The following is a 21,261-nucleotide window of genomic DNA, read 5'->3' as shown; positions in this document are numbered from 1 at the left end:
ACTGATTTTATTGATTATATAATGTTATAACCTGTCATGAGAGACCACCTGTTTTGAGAGACCATTGTTTTTTGGCAGAAGGGGTGGTCTTTCAAGACAGGTTCTGAAGTATGTACATATTGAAAAAATTGATATTACACCTCAACATTCTGTCTGTACATGTGATTTAGCTAACACCAGATGTACCATGTTTATGTAGTAAATGATATGTAAATGTATAAATGAAGTAAATTAAGCTAAACAGAGCCACTTTAGAACTAAAACCATCAAAATGTATGTGGCTGGCAAGATCTTAGTCAATGTATTTTGTGACTGGTAAAAAAAGGGCTTGATGCCACACTGATTACTCCATGCCAAAATTTAAACAGCAAGCACCATGTTTTAAAATATTTTTTTATTATCAGAAACATTTTCAGTCTTCTATCAACATTAAAGACTTTCAATGTAAAGCTACTGACATCAATCCTGTATACTTACTTTTTACTCATGGACCTAAAAATCATGACAGAGACATGGTACTTACTCTTTAACTATGGTCCTAAAAATCATGACAGAGCCATGGTAATTACTCTTTAACTATGGACCTAAAAATCATGACAGAGACATGGTAATAACTCTTTAACTATGGACCTAAAAATCATGACATGGTACTTACTCTTTAACTATGGACCTAAAAATCATGACATGGTACTTACTCTTTAACTATGGACCTAAAAATCATGACATGGTACTTACTCTTTAACTTTGGACCTAAAAATCATGACATGGTACTTACTTTTCTACTGTCAGCTGTTTATGGAATATCAGACTCTGCTGAACCTGTTGTAACTGTAAGAAAACAGTAAGAACATGGTAGACCACTGGACTCAAAGGGCAAGTAGTTCAATACAGCTGCCATTTTACTAGTGAGTTCCAGTAAAATTTGTCGCATGTGTATATTGAGATGTTTATTGTTTAGTAGCAGTTTTGATACATTGAAAAAGTATACATAAGTAGCACAAGAGGCCTAAATGGTCCTCATGTTGCTCATGTGCTTACGTAACTTTAGAGCTGACTATTTCACAAAACAGACTTAGTAATCTAAGTATTTGCACAAGATCTTGATGACATACATTCCAAGTTTAATCAAAATCAGATTAGAAATATGGCCTCCAGAGTGGTAACAAACTCTTCCAATCAGATGTAAGATCACTTCATTAATATGTGTAGATTTTAATCATTATTGAATACATCCAAGATCTTGATGATATAAACCAGGGGTGCACAACCCCGCAACTGTGGGAGAGATCTGGCCACAAACATGTTCTGTCTGGCTTTCAGGGCAAATTAAAACAACACCGAAATCTGGCCCGTGAACAGTAATAATATTAAAGAAATGTATTTGTGGCCCTCGAGTGGTCTAAGAAAATGCAATCTGGCCCTTGCCCAAAAAAGGTTGTGCACCCCTGATATAAACATATGTTCCAAGTTTTATCAAAACTGATCAGAAATCTGGACTCCAGAGGTAACATAGTCAGCCAAACAGATGCAAGATTAAGTTATCAATATGCAAAGATCTTGCTCATTATCAAACACCTTCAAGATCTTGATGCTATAAGCTTTAGTTTCACATCTGATCAAAACTGAATGTGAAATATGGCTTACATTGGGGTAACAAACTCAGCTTATCAGATGCATGATATTGTTAATTTTGATCAATCTTGCTCATTACTGAGCTTTTCAAGATCATTATTAGACATACATATATTCCAAGTTTGATCAAACAATTGGATGCAAGATTACCATGTTAATATGCATGGATCTTGTTCATTACTGAAGCTTCAGAAGATCTTGATGATACCTGCATTACAAGTTTGATCAAAATCAGATCTGAAATATGGCTTCCGAAAGGGTTACAAGCAGTCACTTGGATGCAAGATCACTCATTAGTATACAGGGATCTTGCTCCTTATTTAACTTTGTTCAGGATTTTGATAATATAAATTCATATTCCAAGTTTGACTGAAATCTGAGGACAGATGTTGGATGCAAGGCCATACAATTATTCCCTTAGCCTTATGGTTAGATGGTGCTAATAATGTAAGTCCAAATTTTATTTATGATAATGTACTCGCTTAAAAGTCATGTCAAACTGCAAACAACATAGGTCTTGATCTGCATTCACATAATACACCTGCAGATCAGTGTATATGTTGTTTATTCTACTGATCACTCCTAACAAACTGCACAGACCCAGATCTGCTGGTGCATTATGCAATGGCAGATCTCAATAATGTGCAGTTTGCAGCTGGTATATAACTATCTGTGAAGCAAAGGCTTTTACAATTTTCAATACAGAATAAATAAACTATACTTTAAATAAAATTTTATCAGTCCAAGAGCCATCTGGATTCAATATTATTACTTATTCATATACACACAGCATGTGGAAGTATAGGAGTGACAGATGCACATATCAAAATATTCTACTTTCTATAGGAGTTTTTGTTTCATATTTACAGTAGACTTACCCTTGAATCAAAGTCTCTTTTACTTTTAAATTCTCCTAAAATTTTCCTGGATTGTCTATCACATTCTTTCTGAATGATTTTCAGCAATGTAATGAGCCTGCCTGAACCTGTAATTAAAGGGAAAATGTACCAAGAACCTGCTTTAGCAGACAACTCCATATGATGTACACCTGCTCAAATATATGCTCATATAATGTACATCTATCCAAGTTCTGAATATTCTGTTATAATTTTTTTGTTTCTTTCAACCTGTCAATAAATTTAAGACTGATGTATTAATATATTTATATACTGAAGAATCATCTGAAGCTCAGAAATGTTTGTGTAAGATGGGTCGTGCATTAATGGCAGATGAAAAAAAACAGACTCGGGTGGAAATCGCTGACAAGCAACTTGCCAAATATGACAAGAATGACCAGAGATGTTTGATTGAGATTATGATTGTAAGTATGGATACAATAAATTAGGAGACCACAAATCACTCAATGTGGTCAGACTGTCAAGAGAGTTTAATACTTATTTGTTTCTTTTATACAAAAGGCCTACATGTCCAAGTACTTGTGTCTGACAATGCTAGTGTTACATGAATTTTTAGCCTCCGCTGTGTTGTCAAAAGGTTGTGGAACTATTCCAAACCACCCATTCACGCACCTGAGGTATCTATCTATTCCATGACAACTAAATGGCATATAAATCTGACATTGTGACAAGACTTCCTGATGGAGCACAGCATCCAAACTCTGACACATCATCTGTGCATCTCTGATTTAGGTGAATCCCATTATCAAAGATTCACTGAGGGGCAGACAATTAGAAAGTCACCATGTAGTTGTAAGTGCAGTTTTCCAGTGTATGAACAATATACCCAAAAATATTATATCGTTTTTAAATTGGATAATCAAACTGAGAACTTGTGTAGATATGCATGGGGAAAACTTTTTGATGATACACTGACATACTGTTTACAGATAAAGAACTTTGTTGTACAGTGCACTAATATTCAGAATGTTTTAAAAACTTCCCAAGAGAAGAGCAACTGCTATGTTTATAGGTAAGATTTTGTAAATTTTCATGTAATTGTTACCTGTATACAAAACAAACCTGCTCATAAAAGACATACTTCTGGACCCTTCAAGTGTTCTATGTTACATATTGCAAGTGCTACCATATTTATGTGACATCTTGTAAATGATGACAGCATTGCTATATTTATCTGTCACATCTTGTAAAGAATTACAGTAATTCAATGTTTCCATGTCACATCTTGTAAAGAATTACAGTAATTCAATGTTTCCATGTCACATCTTGTAAAGAATTACAGTAATTCAATGTTTCCATGTCACATCTTGTAAAGGTGGACACTGCTACCATGTTTACCTGTTACATCTTGTATGAGCAGATAGTGCTGCCACTTTCACCTGTAATCTTGGAGTGATTGACGGCACTAGTGCTGCCACTTTCACCTGTAATCTTGGAGTTATTGAAAGCACAACCACATTTACATGTCACATCTTTGTACAAGTTAAAAGATAGAAGAAAAGAAAAAAAACCAGTACTAAACAGCTGAAAGCACATTGCATTCCTTTGACAAATATTGTTTTCTTGGGAGTGGTTATAAATTTTACAACTTGATTTCTGCTAATAATTGGTACATGCTAAAGGTGTGAAATGCTGCAAGTAAAACCATCTTAAGTGTAACAAATGCATTATTAATTTTTCCTAAATAATTACCATATTTAGCTTCTACCAGTGGTTGGTGTATTTCTATAACACGGGCTACATCTTCAAACAGTTGGGTTATTGCATCAGCAAACAAAACATTTGAACGTTTATCATTAGAGTCTGTTCCTTTGAGTGCCAGGATCAGCCTTTTGTCAGCATCCTCAGACAACTGGGAGTAGAGAAAGTATAAAACTAGAAACTAATCAAATTTGTTAAACACCAATTTAGTTCTGAAAGTATTTCATGTTAAAATCTTGTTAAAAATAAGAGATACAATGAAATGATGTGATTAGGTCATGGAATATTTAAAAGATAAGCCTATTGGTATATTTATGACAACACACCTGTCTCAAATTTAGATTTGACATAGTAATATGTAAACAATAATTTCTACTAAATAAAATATTATACATTTGTCAAAATACCTCACCCCTTTCCTGAGTGCATGAAATATAATGGCACACTGTAAAATGTGGGTAAAAAAATAAATATATATAGGATCACATTAAAAAAAAAAAAAGTGCACCAGTCACTTAATAACCAGACTGAAAGTGTATCAGTTTATATCATAATACCAAATATATGTTTTTGGTTGTTTCCAAAGTGGTTGAATCATGTCATAACGTCTACTGTATTCATGGTCACTGAAGCTTTAGCTTTAAAAAAATAAAAATTTTATTACAAAATTCTGCAGATCATCCATTTTTTATTTTGTCAGCAAGTAACAAGATACAAGCAAAAAACAATTAACCAGTTTTTTTCTCTCTCCAGAAACCTTATAATAAATTTATATTTACTTTGAAAGTAACATTTCCTTTCAATGTTACTAAATTATATAAATTTCTCACCTTGGCTGCAAGATACTTCCCAAACTTGGTCAACCCCTCTTCGTGGAGATCAAGCAGTGGAAATATTTTGAAGAACCTCTCTATGGAGGCCACATCTCTAGCCTGAACAGAGGCATCAAATTTGTTCTGGACTATTGTTTTCATTTTCTCCTCAGCCTCATGAAGATGTTTAAAAGATGTGTCTAGAGATGTTCCTGGAAGTTAACATTACAGAGATGTAATTGTAAATCACAACATTTTCATGAGCATTCACGTTTTACAAATTTAGTAAGGTATCTGAAAAATAATTACACAATAGTAATTACACATAATTACACAACAGTAATTACACAAGTAACTTGGCATTCTGTTGATTATTAATACTATTAATGTCACAGTTATTGATTTTTCAAAAAACTAATGGTGCAAGAATACTGTCTTACAATTAAATTCTGTATTTTTCATGACAAAGAAATATACAAAAATCCCTAAATTTAGCAAAAAATCAAACTTTTATAAGTTTGACAAGATAGATGTCAGAGAAATAGGAATTAGTTTATGACAGATAATGACTAAAGTTGCTTAGAAGCAGAATCTGGAATGGAAAATCCAGAATCTAGTGTGGAAAACTCATAATCATGAATGGAAAATCAAAAGTACATAATCTAAGAAAATTCAAGATATAAACACTTTAGAGAGCAATATGCGATTAATACTTGGTAAATTCTGGCACAAACCTGTAATGTACTGACAAAGCAGAGGCTGCATGTCATACATAGGTAAATCTGGTTATGAGAAAATAAAAAACCAGAGGACACAAAAGGAGTCAGTTGTAATGAGAACCACACTAGCAAGAATGATGCATCTGAATAAGTGATATCATGGAATTAAGGTTTGAAATTTTTTGCTTTATTAGATTGCATGAGATAGATGATCAAAGATCATACAATGTGCTGGTAAATTTAGCAGTAATGTAACTTAATACCATCAAATAACTTGTGCAATCTACAATTCAATGATGACTGTATGAATTTAACTGTTATCCAGATTGATCCCATTGTTTGATTGTTTTGTCATGTATATGCAAAACAAATGTGTTACAATAAGTTTCATGCACTGCAGGGATAATGTTAATGACAGAAGCAGCTTTAATGAGTTTTCTGAAAATAAACATGTCATGGTCAGTGGTCGTCTTGCATATTAGAATGTAAAATTGGATCTGATGTGTGAAGTTTTCTTTTATATTTTATATCTAGAGACAAGAAAGATATTTGAGGTCATAAACTGGACAAATTAGTGAAATTTTTTGTTTAAACAATCAATTTGTTTCCATATATCTATGATGTCACAAGTTCAACTATCATGTGATACAAGGATTATAGATATTATAAAACAATATCTTTACCTTGATTCATATCACTGCTTAATTTGAGAACATTTTCATCTAAGCTCCTAAATCTATGAATATGTCCTGCTGCCTGAAAATCAGAAACATCTATTAGAGTGATTAAAGAGAAGAAAACAAAACATAAAAACTGTTGGCTTCGGTCATGGTAATTTCAAGATATGACAAAACCCTTACATCCAAACAATGAATATGCAACAATCAAGATATGACAAAACCCAGACATATGTATAATGAAGGTCATGGTAATTTCAATATTTGACAAATTCCTGACATCTGTAGGATGAAAGTTTAGCAATTAAATATACTTCATAAGAATATCACCTGAAAACTCCCAACCCTTATATACCTGATATGAAGGATAAGCTGCTAAATTTACACTTGAGAATATAAATAAGGTTGCCATAAATTGAGCAGATTTGTAAATGGACAAGGAAGCAAAAAAAATCCGTCTTTTCAAGATCTCATAAAATTAAAATTCCTTTATCCTTCTATCTAAACTCTCTAAATTTTTCAAACACATGATATGCACAAAAATTGTTCGGAAGGATATAAAAAAATTTAATTTACTGTTTCGTAGTCCTCGTTCTGAAGAGCTGCCTGCACCCCATCTGTACAGAATTTCAGATCCAAAATGTCTTCAACTCTCTGCATACATGCTGTCACACGACTCTGGTTAATTGGGAAATAAAGGTCAGTTACACAATGACAAACTAATTTGGTGCATTGTATTTCTACTACAGATTCTTTACTTTTTGATTCAATAAAATAATCAACCAACACATCTGCTACCAGTTTTCTATACCAGTGGTCTCAAACTCAAATAACCATGAGGGCTGTATGAAAACTAGTACATTAGCCAGAGGACAGTTTTTTTATATTACAAATTATTTTACAAATTCTGAGAGTTGTTGTGGGCTACAAGAAATAACTCCATGGGCTGCATGCTTGAGACCCCAGCTCTATACTCTGTCTTTATTGCCAAAGAAAAGTATAAGTAATTAGTGTTGGTAGGCATAAAAACTGGCAGATACATTCTTTATGCAGTAATGTTCTGGAATTATCTACTCTAGCAAATCACCACAGTACAATGAAACTGGTCATCTAACAAAGCAAACTGGAACTATCAGTAATGGGTGCAATACAGAGGGCCCTGTCCATTACAATTTGCTTTGGAGCTCCTTAAACACAGAAACATAAGTCAGGAAAATCTAAATCAGTAACATAACTTCTCTAAATGATATGGAATGCAAAAAATCCAACCCATTCAATGTCTAATCTGTATAAAGATGCAAGATAAATTTGGTTTCAATTCAACATTCCTTGATAAAGTTATGTTGCTGAAATGAATGGAGACTAGCAATCAGGGCCATAACACTTCTAAATTATAATATGGAATACTGGAAATTAAATCTATTCAAGGTCACATCAGTATAAAGCTGTATGCCAAAAACTCCAACAACCTTTGACAAAGTAATGCCGCAGAAACCAAATTCAGGACATAACTTCTGTAAATAATGTTACAAAACACAGTAAATCGAACTAACTCATCAATACAGAGCTGCATACCAAATTTAGTTTAAGTCCAACAATCACTTGGAAAGTTAAGCTGCAGAAATCAAAGTTTGGCGCCCTACAGTTTCGTATTTTGCATAAGGTTAGAATTTTAAGGAAAAAGAATTTCCCATGATTTCTTCACTGGTTATACTGGCTATATAATAAAGACTTTGTATATCTTAGGTGCTGTTAAAAGAACTTTTAATTCCTTCTTATTTTGATATATGATTGATGGGTGTAATTTAGGTTCTAGAGTATACAGCTTGGGCTCACTTAAGATGTGCTTGTACAAAAAAACTGCTAGCTCTGCATGGTCATTTTCACTTCCTGGACTTCAGAGGTAAATTGTAGAAAAAAGAGCCGATAACTTTTTACAAAAATGATATTTTTCAGAAGTTTGAAATCAGCAATTGATGTTGCTTCAATTAATATAACACATAATGTTGATGATGATGTCACCACTGCCAAAAGAAAAGATGAGACAAAGAGAATCATACCATGAGCAGCCAATTCATACATGCCAACCCCTGGCAAGTAGAAAGTGTAATCCAAGTGGACAAAAAGAGTAATCCGAGCAGAAAAAGAGTAATCCACATATAACATGATAAAAATTCAATGAGCATATGTAAAATATTATTTCCTTATCCCTTTGGACTTTTAACATCAATTACTGCTTCAAGTTTTCGTATTGAACACTTTGAGCTTTAAAAAGCAACAGTATCTCATACTGCATTTCAAAACACTTTGTACCAGCTGAGACTATACATGTTTTACACACCAGCAGAGCACTAAGTGCTGGGTTGCAGAGCCTGGATCTGAATTCAGTGTTATATTTGTTAACAATGCTGAACAATCTCTCACAGTCAGCATTAGAATGGTAAAGAACCAATATTCCTTTCTTAACCTGACAAAAAAGCGGAAATTTATATCTTCCAGTTATTGGGTCTTTTAGCTGGCAAATAAGATGAAAAAATCAACTCTGTCCCCATGAAGTACATTGTCAGGTAGAGTGCCAACTTGATACTTTAGGAGTTCTCCTTCTAATTTATCAGCAGCCTTTCCTACAGCATGGTGTATCATATGAGAGAGACAACATGATATGAACAATGATGGAGACATTTTTCAAAATATAATATGCATCTGCTGAGAACCCCATACAGATCTGCCAACTTATATTTATTCAAAGCATTATCAAGCAAATTTATATAAAAAAAAAAAGTGGAATCTACTGTTAATTCTGGTAATGAAAGAAGAGCACTCTGCCCTTTTCATTGTCAAAGTCTCTTTCACATACTGGTAACAATCTTTTGTCATCATAATCAATATTCCTGTCTGTTGCAAATATAAACGGCCCAATTTTCCTGGCTTTTGCAATTTTAAGTGAAGTATCTTCTGCTTAACACCTAACAACGTTAGATGATTTTGTTCTTGCACATGCAAATTTTCTGCAACTTTGGAATCAGGAAACTTCCATTTGAACAAAGGACTAATGTAGTCTTCTACTGCTAGGGGTAGTCTGTGTTTTTTTAAGAACTTGGTATATAATGCATCTACATTTATAAGATTCATGTCCACAATTTAGTTCTGCTGTAAAAAAAGAAGTTACCTTAGTACTGGAGTTAGTAAAACAAGTTAATTCAAGGTTTCTTTGTTTTACCACCATGGCCAATATTAAAATTCTTTCCACACAGCCTGCAAGGGGTGTGAAGCTGCCTTAGAATGGAACACTGTAATATGTAGTTCATGAATTTTTCATCTTTTCTAATCCATCTGCGAAATTATTTGAAAAACATTTTTGCTCTAACACACGTAACTTGAATATATCCGACTTGACATTTAGTGCCAAATACCTACAGACTGGTTCTGTACCAGATATAAATTTGAACAAAGAATCTGCGAGCAAAGATTACAAATTAGGAAAACCTGTCTGTTCTCTCTCAACTAAGCCATACAGCTGCTATAAATAGAAACCGAGGTCAAAAGTTTGAAAGAAGAACCAGCCTATTATTTGGAAATAGGGCAACTGCTATAAATAGAACAATACTGTTAGGAAAGTGCATGTAAGTCTACGGACAAGCGCACTCTTATGTCATAGTTACATAGAAATGGTCTTTTCTAGAATACAGACTGTGGGATACAAATTATTCATTTTTTTTGGAGGGGGCTATATAAAAAATGCTTAATGATTGCACCAAAAGCATAATGGTTGGCATGTATGCCAACTGTATATATTTTCAAACAACTTTATATGCATGCTCATTTATGATAATGACTGCACATACAATAGCTCTCCTCTGTTGTAACATGCTTTGCTATAATGGGATTCCACATATAACATGGAAACACTATGGACCCCCCTCAACAAAATTACATAAATTTTAATTTAATTTTTTTTTACAAATTAATTTTCAATATCTATCACAAAAACCTTTACATCAAAACTACTGAACTTGATTTGGACGTTGCCAGAACATGCTTGTACAGGTACAGTTTAACTCTAATTAGCCACTGCTGTATTCAGGTAAGGTTGTTGTTGTTGTTGTAGGGTTTAACGCCATTTTTCAGCACAAGATAGGCTATACATGGCGGCCAGTATAACTGGTGGAGGAAGAACCCTGGAAAACCCAGGGAAGAACCACCGACCCACGAGAAGCTACTGGCAGGCTTTCCCACGTACCCACGCTAGCCGATCCTTAAGGTAAGACAATGCACTGCTAAAGGGGTATTGCACATCAGAAATTACCAATGTTTCTACTAAACCATTAACTGTCACTGGTCTGTGTGAACTACTGCATTTGGCTAATGAACATAGGACTGTCGAATTTGCCTTTAGCACTAAAGCTTCCACAGTATAGAGTGTCTTAATATCTTTAAACACAGCTCACCAATTATACAGAAGACCAACTTATGGTTCATTATTGTTTATTGACACTGGAAATCAAGAGATCACAGAATGGATTAGCAGTAGCATGCCTTTCATACTTTCAGTAATCCTCTGCAGTGTAGCCCAGTGACAGTCACTGATAGATGCTCATTTGCATAATGCTGCAACAAATAAGGTCCATTCAAACAATTCAGCTACACTTTCATGTGAAATGGGTTAGATTTAAAAGTTAGTTCATTATCATCAGTATTTACAAGTGCATTATGACATTTAATCTCTCAATGAAAATGTCCATGAAAAGGAAAGTTTATTTTGTGAAGGATAGCATGGATGTTTTAAAAGACTTAAATCTGGCAAATTGATAAGTAAAGTTGCAATGGAACTGGGTGTGCCTGAATCTTTTCTGCATGGTTAGAACATGAGGAAAAAATTATTATGCCGACTGTTTTTGATGCAGAGGTTAGACTCGGATGCAAGAAAGCTAAATTAGCAAATGACACAGATTGTGATCTGTACACATGGTTTGTTCAGGAAAGGTTGCAGGGGTTGCCCATTTCAGGTGCAATACTAACAGCTCAGGTGGAGAAGTTTGATGAGTCAAACAGACAAGATTCTGGATTTAAAGCCAGCACCAGTGGGCTATATTGCTTCCAATCTGGTCAAGCAATAAGCTGTTGCACAACATGTGGAGAAATTCAGTCATCTGACAGTGCTGCTACAGAGGCTTGTCCACAGAAAATGAGGCAAATTATCCAAGGAGGAGCTCTATAACTGATGAAACTTGACTATGTTATAAACTCTTGCCTGAAAACTCTAGCTATGCAATCTGATGATGAGCAGAAGAAAAAAACAACAGGGATTTAAAAGAGATAAAGACAAAATAACAGTCCTTGCATGTACAAACAAGTCAGAAAGCTACAAATTGAACCAACTGTCTATAGGAAGATGAAATCTCAATGCCGCTTTCATCATGTAAACATAAAAACAAAACCATTTTTGTAGCATCATAAAAAAAAATGCATGGATGATGGCCACAATATTTAAAACCTTGTAGGCAGTAATGTTAAAATTAAAGCTGTTCTTTTGCTGAAAAATATGACCACCAAGATAAGGCCTCCTGATCAAGGGATCATTGCAACATTTAAAATAAACTATAGTTGTTGTTGTTCTTGTAGGGTTTAATGCCATTTTTCAGCACACAATAGGCTATACATGGCGGCCAGTATTAATAGTGGAGGAAGAACCCGGGAAAACCCTGTAAAGAACCACCGACCCACAAGAAGCTACTGGCAAGCTTTCTCACATACCCACATTGGCTGAATCCGAGACTCAAACCCACGCAGACAGAGGTGAGATGGCAGTGATCCATAACGGACAGCACTTTAGACCACTCGGCCACTCGGGGCCCCCAAAATGAACTATAGATGAGAACTTATAAAATATGAGGTGAAAAGTGAATATTAGTTAACAGATGTATTAAAGAAGTTAAACTCAAAGGAGATAATGTAACTTGTGGGGAAAGACAGTGTAACTCCCAGGTGCAAAGGGAGATGCTGGGAGAAGGGACTGAAGTAAGCTTTCCAAGATTCAAAAGAGCAGAAGGAGGATTGTCATTTTGAGATTTTCAAGGAGGTTGCTGCTGAAGTGGCTGAAGCCATGCATTGGGAGCATCTGAACTCATCTGATTACATTCAGCAATGGATTTAAAATTGATGTGGATTGCTCCACTGCTGAATGTAAGACGGATGCTGAAATTGTCCCATTTTTCCGAGGCACTCAAAGAGAAAACTCAGCTCCTGATCAACAGGAAGTAGGAGCTATTATTGACAGTGATGAGGATGACCCACTAGAAATACACTACCCTTTCTGAAGCCATATGTGCAGTTGAGAAAGGACTGGTGTGGCTAGAATCCCAGGGCAATGAACACTTTAAAAATTAAGCAGATGAAACATCACAGACTCTGCTGAGAAACAAAAAAAAAATCAAGTCTTAAAAAACATAAAATAATGAAATATTTCAAGTAGGAAAACACATCTTGTGAGTAAAGCATGCTTATTCTATTTAGATCAGTACTTTTTGTGAACAAATGGGTTTGTTTTGGACATCTTTGGATTTTAAATGGATTCCATATATGAAAGTTTGTTATTGTGTTACTTCTGTTATCTGCAGTGAAAGAAAACATATTTTACGTAAACTAAGAGTATTACTAGACATTTGACTGGCATTTTGCTTACACCCTCCTCCCCAACACACAAGCACATTCATACTATTTTTGATCATGTTCACTATACCACTGTTTGGTACATAACAGCATCGGTAGTTATGGACCCCAACTACTGCAATATAATGGTTGGGGGGAGACTGTATTGTGATTATAAAAACTATAACACTGGTTTCTCACCTTAGCAAGATCCAGCTGCCTAACTTTGCTGCTGACATTCTCTGCCAGTGTGGAGGTAAAGGTCACCATGCTACACAGCTGTTTAGAGTCAGTCTGAAGAATCTGAAGATTTGGCCTGCAAAAACAAGTGTAGAAGAATACTGATACAACTGTAATCACAGCTTTGCATATCAGTAACAAGTGGTCCTCAGAGGGATTTCCTGAATGTTGTAAGAGACCACCTGTTTGCCCTGGGATGCATCCTGTAATGTTTTTCCAATTAAGACTTTAAAAGAGTCAGTTATATTAAAATCTAACATTGCATTTTCAGGGTTTTACCAATTTTTATATTATTTATCTTTGTTATGTAAACACTTTTATGGGATACCTAAACTTACTGGCACTCTGTAGCTAGAATTGTGCTGATTTGCCATTATATAAAATTTGATAGCAAAAATATCGTTTTACAAGTTCATATTTTGCTTTTTGTTTTATGTTTATAAGACATGAAGAAAATGATGGGTTTTTTTTAATAAGTAAATAAAGAAACTTGCTGGCTGAATGTCTAATTTGACAGTGATCATGCTGCCATTGCTTACAGTGTTTTATGGAGACCGATCATCTTATCCTCCAATGTGGTTTGGTTTTCCAGGAGATTATCTAGATCTTTATTCAACTCCTCCTGAAATACAAAAATAAAAACCTCAAGAATTACATTCTGAAGAATACATTATCTAACAGTAAAGTATACACTATCTAAACTCTCTGTTCATACAAATCTGTTGGTGTCCACATGAGAATGTCTCAATTTTTCTTTAACGAATTTTGCTGATTTGGATTGATCATTTATTCATACTTACAATCATTTTTAACTAAAGCTACTTCCATAGCTCACCACGGCAAATCCCAATATCCCTCTCCATGACTAACTCTCTTTCTGGACAATTACCTAAGACTGAGAAAGACAATTCCCTATCCCAACTAGCCTGCACATCATTGTTGGACAGTTGAAATTTCATCTAAGTAGCCCAATTATTATATAGAAAACAAGAGGCCTAAGTAGGTCTAATCTGCTCACCTGCCTTACATAACTTAGTAGTTAACAATATCATTAAGCAGGTTTCTTTAGTACTGTAAGAATACAACCTATGTAAACAATGTCCCAAGCTTTATATCTTGTTGATTTTACCTATGATACAATAGTTTTATAACAATTCTTTCAGAACATAAAAGAATAATTAATATGTATAGTCACTTGCCCATTATCAAAGTTACCAAGATCTTTAAACAGTTAAGTTTAGAGAATATCTTTTAATTTGTTGTCTATAGAATCACGTCTTTCACATGATTTGAAATAAAATTTACAAGATGTTGTTTGATAATTAACTCTTAAAAATTGTTTCTGAAAAATGCAAGAAATGTACAATATAAATTCCAAAATGTGTGCAAGTAATGGTACTGAATACATGAAATGCCATAAAATAATCCACCATACACGTGATAGCAAATAATGAAACATCTTTCCAGCACTTAACATGGTAGTACTAGCAACCGTTAAATTCTATTTCATCAAATGTATCAAACATTTTTTTAAATACTTACAAATTTCAAACATGCAAAATTTGTTGACAAAAATCTCTGCAAATAAATTTATAAACTTTGATGTTGATTCTGAATGAAATATTAGGATAAAACAACTACTTTTAACAAGACTTATCCTTAAATTACAAAATGCACATAGTTTATGCTAATCAGCTATTGTAAATTTTATACAACAATATTTGTAATTTAAACCTTTTCCTGCCATAAATTACTAAGTATCCATTTTATTTCACAAGGTATACTATTTTGCTGATTTATGAAAATTGTTCTGTTGAAATTACACATATTGTTGCTAAAATCAGCTTTCTATTATCTGGTTTTCACAATTTCTGTAAGGAGAACTCTGCAACCACAAACCTTTGGTTATCAAGTCAACATTATGGGTTACTTCCCATGCTATAAGAAGTAAAAGGGCACAGTTATTTAAAAAGCAAAAAAAAGATTTTGTTGATAATAGTTATCTTGATAATTTAAGTAAATCTACCAAGATTACTTGCAAATGGGTTTAAATTTTTTAGCCCCTATAAAAGTAGGAACAAGTTCAGCCAAACAGATGTAAGATCTCATTAATTGGACTGGTTCTTGCTCTTTACTAAACTAATCAAGTCCTTGATTATATAACTTTATATTTCAAGCATTAACCAAACCTGATCAGAAATATGGCCTCCGTTGTTAACAAGCTCATCCAATGTGATACTGGGTAATTTCATTAAAATGAAATACCATTCATCCAAGAGACTGGTGATATAAACCCATTATCAAATTTGTCTGAGATCTTCATAATGTAAACATATATTCCAAGTTTGATCAAAACTGGATCAGAAATACAGATGCTAGATAGGTAACAAGGTCAACCAATCAGATGTGATATAACACAATTAGTATTCATGGATCTCATTCATTATTGCCATTGTCCAAGATCTTGATGCTATAAGCATAAATTCCAAGTTTAATCAAAGCCTGATCAGAAATATGGTCTTCAGAGCACTAACGAGCTCAGCAAATCAGATGCAAGATCGACAAATTAACAGGCATATACAGAGCAGCACATATCTGAATTCATCAAAAATACTGATCATATAAAACTGTGCTTCAAGTTTCATCAAAATTAGATAATAAAAAAATGGCCTCCAGAGTGGTAACAAGCAAATGTTGAGGTGAAAAGGACAAAAATTAATTTCAAGAATATTTTCTGCACATTTTTGCCAGGCTAAGTTGAAAATGGTCTTTATATGTGACCTTTGATCCATCCTATAGTCCCTAGAAGAGGGGTCCTACAATTATTCCCTTGCTGCTGATGTTTACCACATGGGCAACCAATGTACTGTAGATTTTCATGCAGTGGTTTGGAAGACAGCAGGCAGGCAGCTGGAAAGAATTACAATATTCTACACTCCCATTAGAGCATGTGGTTAAAAATGAAATATTAGACAAATGTAGACCACAATAAGGACCTTGTATTATTACGCCCTGTGGGCAGTTTCAGTGAAGCGATATGACTGTTCATCCGTATCTCCATTTTTGTGGCACTCCGTTACGGATCATTGCCATCTCACCTCTGTCTGCGTGGGTTTGAGTCTAAGATTCGGCCAATGTGGGTATGTGAGAAAGTTTGCCAGTAGCTTCTCGTGGATTGGTGGTTCTTCCTGGGTTCTTTCAACTTCAAAAGAAATGAGTTCTGAAGAAAGCATCCTAGTTTTGGTGTTCCAAATAATATATTCTTGAGATATAGTCTTATATCCAAATTAACAATCTAACTTTCAAAACATAAAAGTGTTTATATGCTAAATTTAATATTTTTGGTAACAATGAAAGATTTTTATTATAGCACCATCATAATTTTTTCCTAAAATGATATTTTTTAGCTCCTGAAAAGAAATCTCTCCCAAACAAAAATTATTATAAAAAAATGCTAAAAAAAATATATTTGTTTGGATCTGATTTTTTACAGCAAAAAAAGTTGTTTTTTTAAATATGCCATTGATATTACTATTTAATATATTTCTGTCGCAAAGCATGTGTACTACAGTATAACTCAAAGAAGCTGAATCTGTTTGAAGCTAGTCTGAGTTTCCTCTGACCCTTGCCACCCCATTTTTGATATTTGGGTATTTGTTTTGAAAAGTTGTAATTCGTCGACACCATTTGGTATTGGCATAGGGTAACTGGTTACTAGCCGGCCCAGCAAACTTGAGCGACCTTTCATCGAGATACACCTGCAAAAAACTGATTGGAATATGATTTATTTTCTCAAAAGTCATGACCATGGCATTTGTCAAGTCTTTAATCCGCTGACAGATGAAAAGAAAGTATGTCATTTCTGAAATTTGACCTAGATATGGTCATTTGCATTCTGAGTCACATACAAATCTCGCAACCTACCTGTCAATGATATCAGAGGTCATCTAGTCAAGTGATACAGGCAAAAAACAAATCTCCAAAGTTGTTGTACATAGAATTTGGACATATTATATAGAAGTCACTTAATGTTTGTAAATAAATATAATGCACACTTAATTCTCAACATATTTATTCTGAGAACAATGATCAGAATTACAGCAGGGTGGAGAAAACAATTTTCAAGAAGTACCGAGCACATGTCAGTGATGTGTTTGTTGGTGTCATGTGACTAACTCTTTGACATGTGCTCTCTGCGAAGTGAATCTGGTTTTCTTCAAATTGCTGCAACATTTACAGATTTTCGGTCGTTGTTTTCACAATAAATATTTTGAGAAGTTTTGTTTTTTCATTTTTCTATAAAAAAAATTAAATGGCTTTCATTTATATGCTTGATTTGTTTTCCTACAGCAACACAAGAAATGTTGTATTGTTGATATCACGTGACCGTATGACCTATGAAGTCATTGACTGTAGGTTATGAGAACTGTGTAGTCACATGGCTAGGAAGGCAAATGGCCACATCCAAATCAAATTTCAGCAACGATGTACTTTTGTCTCGTCTGTCAGCAGATTAAAGACATAATGAATGCTACAATTGCAATATCTGAGAAAATAAATCATATTCCTATTGATTTCCTGCAGGTATATCTCGATGAAAGGTCACTCTAGTTTGCTGGGCCAGCTAGTCCTACAATGTAAGACATAGCACATGTTGATTTTGTTTAAGTGCTATGTCTTAATATCCAAATAACGGCCTTGTATAGCACGTTCCGATATCGTTGAATATCTCCCACATTTGGAAGCATATTTTGACAGTCTTCCACTAATTTATATGTAATTAATATACTTACTCTGCTGTCTTTATCCTGGCGGAATGAAAATATGATACTAGCAAATAGATTCATTTTCATGTTCTGCTAACATATATTTGAATTTGTTGCAACGTGATGGTAGTCGAGGTATGCCAAAGTATGTCAAGTATATTCATGTGGCAGGTATGTTTCTTGAATGAAACAAAATTTTACTTTACAGTTCCAATGGGCATAATATATTTTTATTCATTTCGTTAAAGAATAATATTTCAACTTAACCTGATTTCATCATCCCTGGCTTTCATGTCAACTGAAATGTTGACCAACTAAAATTAAAAACAGGTCCATTTATTTTGTGAGCATTTGAATTTATTAGAAAAAAGACCTCAGAGTAAGTAATGTCTGACTAAAACATTATGACTTTACTTTGTACAAAAGTGCCATTATTTTTGTTGGCAGTTGTGTGAGATATTCCTGACAATCTGACTTTCGTTACGATCTTAGTCGACATCACACAGCGCTGTTAGTTAGGCTGTAAGACCCCTGACGCCCAAAACATAAATATCAGCGTAAAGGTCTTACCTTTATGACTTAGTCCTACCTGTAAGCCCCGACGCTGATATTTATGTTGTGGGTGTCAGGGTCTTACAGCCTAACTAATGGCGCTGTGTAGTGTGTTTTTGATGTCAAAGTAAAATTTTCAGGAATATTTCACACAACTGACAACTAAAATAATGACGCTTTTCTACAAAGTAAAGTTATATTGTTTTAGTTAGACTTTACTTACTATGATGCCTTTTCTCTAATAAATTCAAATTCTTACAAAAGAAATGGACCCGTTTTCAAGTTTCTTTGGCCTACTTTTCATTGAACTGGAAAGCAATGAAAGCCGAGAATGCCGAAATCGGATAAAGTCGAAACATTATTTTTTAACGAAACAAATAAAAAAAATATCTTGTGTCTATTTCAACTGTAAACAACGTTTCGTTTCGTTTAAGAAACATATCCTAAATATCAACCTACTTAAACTTACTTCGGCATACCTCGACTACTGTCGCATTGCAACAAATTCAAATGTGTGTCAACGGAACGTGAAAATGCATCCATTTGCTAGTGTCATATTTTCATTTCACCAGGATAAAGACAGCACAGTAAGTATATTAATTACACATAAATTAGTGGAAAAATATTGATATAGGCTGCCAAATGTGTGAGATGTTCCTGAAACTTTGATTACTCATTCCGATGTCAACGACATCGGAACACACTATACAAGGCCGTTATTTGGACAGTAAGACATAGCACCTCAACAAAATCAAAATGTGATATGTCTTACATGTAGGACTACTTTATGACTATGAAAAGCACAGTTTAATAAAATTTATAAACGTTTATACCACCAACACCTCTAAAAGTCTCCAATCGGAGTGATGATATCCGAAAACAATGCAAAGAATCAAGATGATTAAACTAATATATTATCACTGATACTGCCGTTTGTCTAGTACAACTCCGATGCATTGTAAAAACGATACAATTTAAATTAAATGCGCCTACATCTTCTGCATAGAGAACGTGTTCTATATAATTTAAAATGTTATTGTACCTCGTCTTTACAAAGTTTTAGGTATGCATCTTGTATTTGTTTCATATCAGTCAAATTTTCCACTGTTTCTAAGTCGGTAGCGGACGTGGCATCGCTAATGGACGCCGCCATTTTGACATTCTGCGGAACTATGGGAAGTATCAATTTCCGGTTGTACCGCTTCGATGTAATGGAACGGATTTAGGAAGCAAGTAATATCATCCTAAATCAGCTCTATCGATTATTGATTTCGCATATTATGTAGTGGTTACGTTAATGTCATTATTTTTCTGTCGGTAATATATCGTATTTGTTTTGTTCATATTGTAATTGAAACGCTGCTTGCATTGTTTACATTCTATATTAGCATGATTTGCGTCACGTTTGGTAGCCCTTAAAATCATGGAATATCTCCCGAAAGTTTCATATAATATATTGGTTTCATGTGTAGTATGCGTGTTCGGAATAAAAGCTAAATTGTATTCTGTACCGATTTTGCATTTGACCTGGTGAAAGTGATAGATTTGCTGTTCCCAAAATAGAAAGTAGATCGGACAATGAAGAGTTTCATCCTTGACTTTCTTACCGGCTTGGCCGGAAAAGAGTACAAATTTAAATAAAGTTGTGGACGGTCTGTTTGCATGCGTTTCCAGTTTGCATGGGTATGTGGCAATGAGTTCAGCAAGAGCTGGACAGGTGGCTAATTGAGGAACGAGTTGCATTTAGAAAGATGCATTAGATCGGTCATTTATCGTGCTATGAACCTAGTCCTACAATGTAAGACAGCACATGTTGTTTTTGTTTTAGTGCTATCCAAATAACGGCCTTGTATAGCGTGTTCCGATGTCGTTGACTTGAGAATGAGTAATCAAAGTTTCAGGAACATTTAACACACTTGGCAGCCTATTTCGACACTCTTCCACTAATTTATGTGTAATATACTTACTGTGCTGTCTTTATCCTGGCGGAATGAAAATATGGTACTAGCAAATGGACGCATTTTCATGTTCATACATTTGAATTTTGTTGCAATGCGACGTTAGTCGAAGTAAAGTTCAAGTAGGTACATGTTGGGGATATGTTTCTTGAACGAAACAAACCGTTGCTTACAATTCCAATGGGCATAATATATTTTTATTCATTTCGTTAAAGAATAATATTTCAACTTAACCCAGTTTAGGCATTCCCGGCTTTCATCGCTTTCCACCCAACTGAAATGTAGGCCAAACGAAACTTGAAACAGGTCCATTTCTTTTGTGAGAATTAGAATTTATTAGAGAAAGACATGAGAGTATGTAAAGTCTGACTAAAACATGACTTTGTAGAAAAGTTTCATTATTTTAGTTGTCATTTGTGTGAAATATTCCTGAAAATTTGACTTTTGTAATGATGTTAATTGACATCAAAACACGCTACACAGCACCATTAGTTAGGCTGTGAGACCTTGACGCCCACAATATAAATATCGGTGTCAAGGTCTTATATGTAGGACTAGTTGTGAACTCAGCTTCTTTCACATTCAAGATACATGTCAGGTCTGGTGCAAAAAGACAAAGATTACAGCTTGCAAAAAAAC

The 21,261-nt window shown here is 34.3% G+C and overlaps 2 protein-coding genes across 3 annotated transcripts in view; one reads left to right on the top strand and one right to left on the bottom strand.

Annotated features, from left to right (window-relative positions):
- Positions 1-19,817, bottom strand: part of LOC149780821 (conserved oligomeric Golgi complex subunit 4-like) — a 55,216-nt gene extending 35,399 nt beyond the window's left edge. The window contains exons 1-9 of the mRNA XM_089937888.1: positions 19,707-19,817; positions 13,886-13,968; positions 13,308-13,422; positions 7,035-7,136; positions 6,465-6,537; positions 5,081-5,274; positions 4,242-4,401; positions 2,511-2,617; positions 776-828 (exon numbers count right to left, since the gene is read on the bottom strand). Coding sequence (XP_089794014.1) covers positions 776-828; positions 2,511-2,617; positions 4,242-4,401; positions 5,081-5,274; positions 6,465-6,537; positions 7,035-7,136; positions 13,308-13,422; positions 13,886-13,968; positions 19,707-19,817 — 998 coding nt within the window. The remainder of the gene's footprint in view (positions 1-775; positions 829-2,510; positions 2,618-4,241; positions 4,402-5,080; positions 5,275-6,464; positions 6,538-7,034; positions 7,137-13,307; positions 13,423-13,885; positions 13,969-19,706) is intronic.
- Positions 19,818-19,838: 21 nt separating this feature from the next.
- LOC149780820 (splicing factor 3B subunit 3-like) overlaps positions 19,839-21,261 on the top strand; it is a 59,489-nt gene continuing 58,066 nt past the window's right edge. Inside the window, exon 1 of one of the 2 annotated variants that reach the window (XM_089937887.1) lies at positions 19,839-19,893. The gene's annotated coding sequence lies outside the window, so the exon portion shown is untranslated. Of the gene's footprint in view, positions 19,898-21,261 lie in introns of both variants that reach the window. The other variant, XM_089937886.1, reaches the window with a different exon arrangement.

Source organism: Sinohyriopsis cumingii, chromosome 16 (assembly GCF_028554795.1).
Source record: "Sinohyriopsis cumingii isolate HCF-2022 chromosome 16, ASM2855479v2, whole genome shotgun sequence".
Taxonomy (NCBI): domain Eukaryota; kingdom Metazoa; phylum Mollusca; class Bivalvia; order Unionida; family Unionidae; genus Sinohyriopsis; species Sinohyriopsis cumingii.
This window is presented reverse-complemented; position numbering and strand designations above follow the sequence as displayed.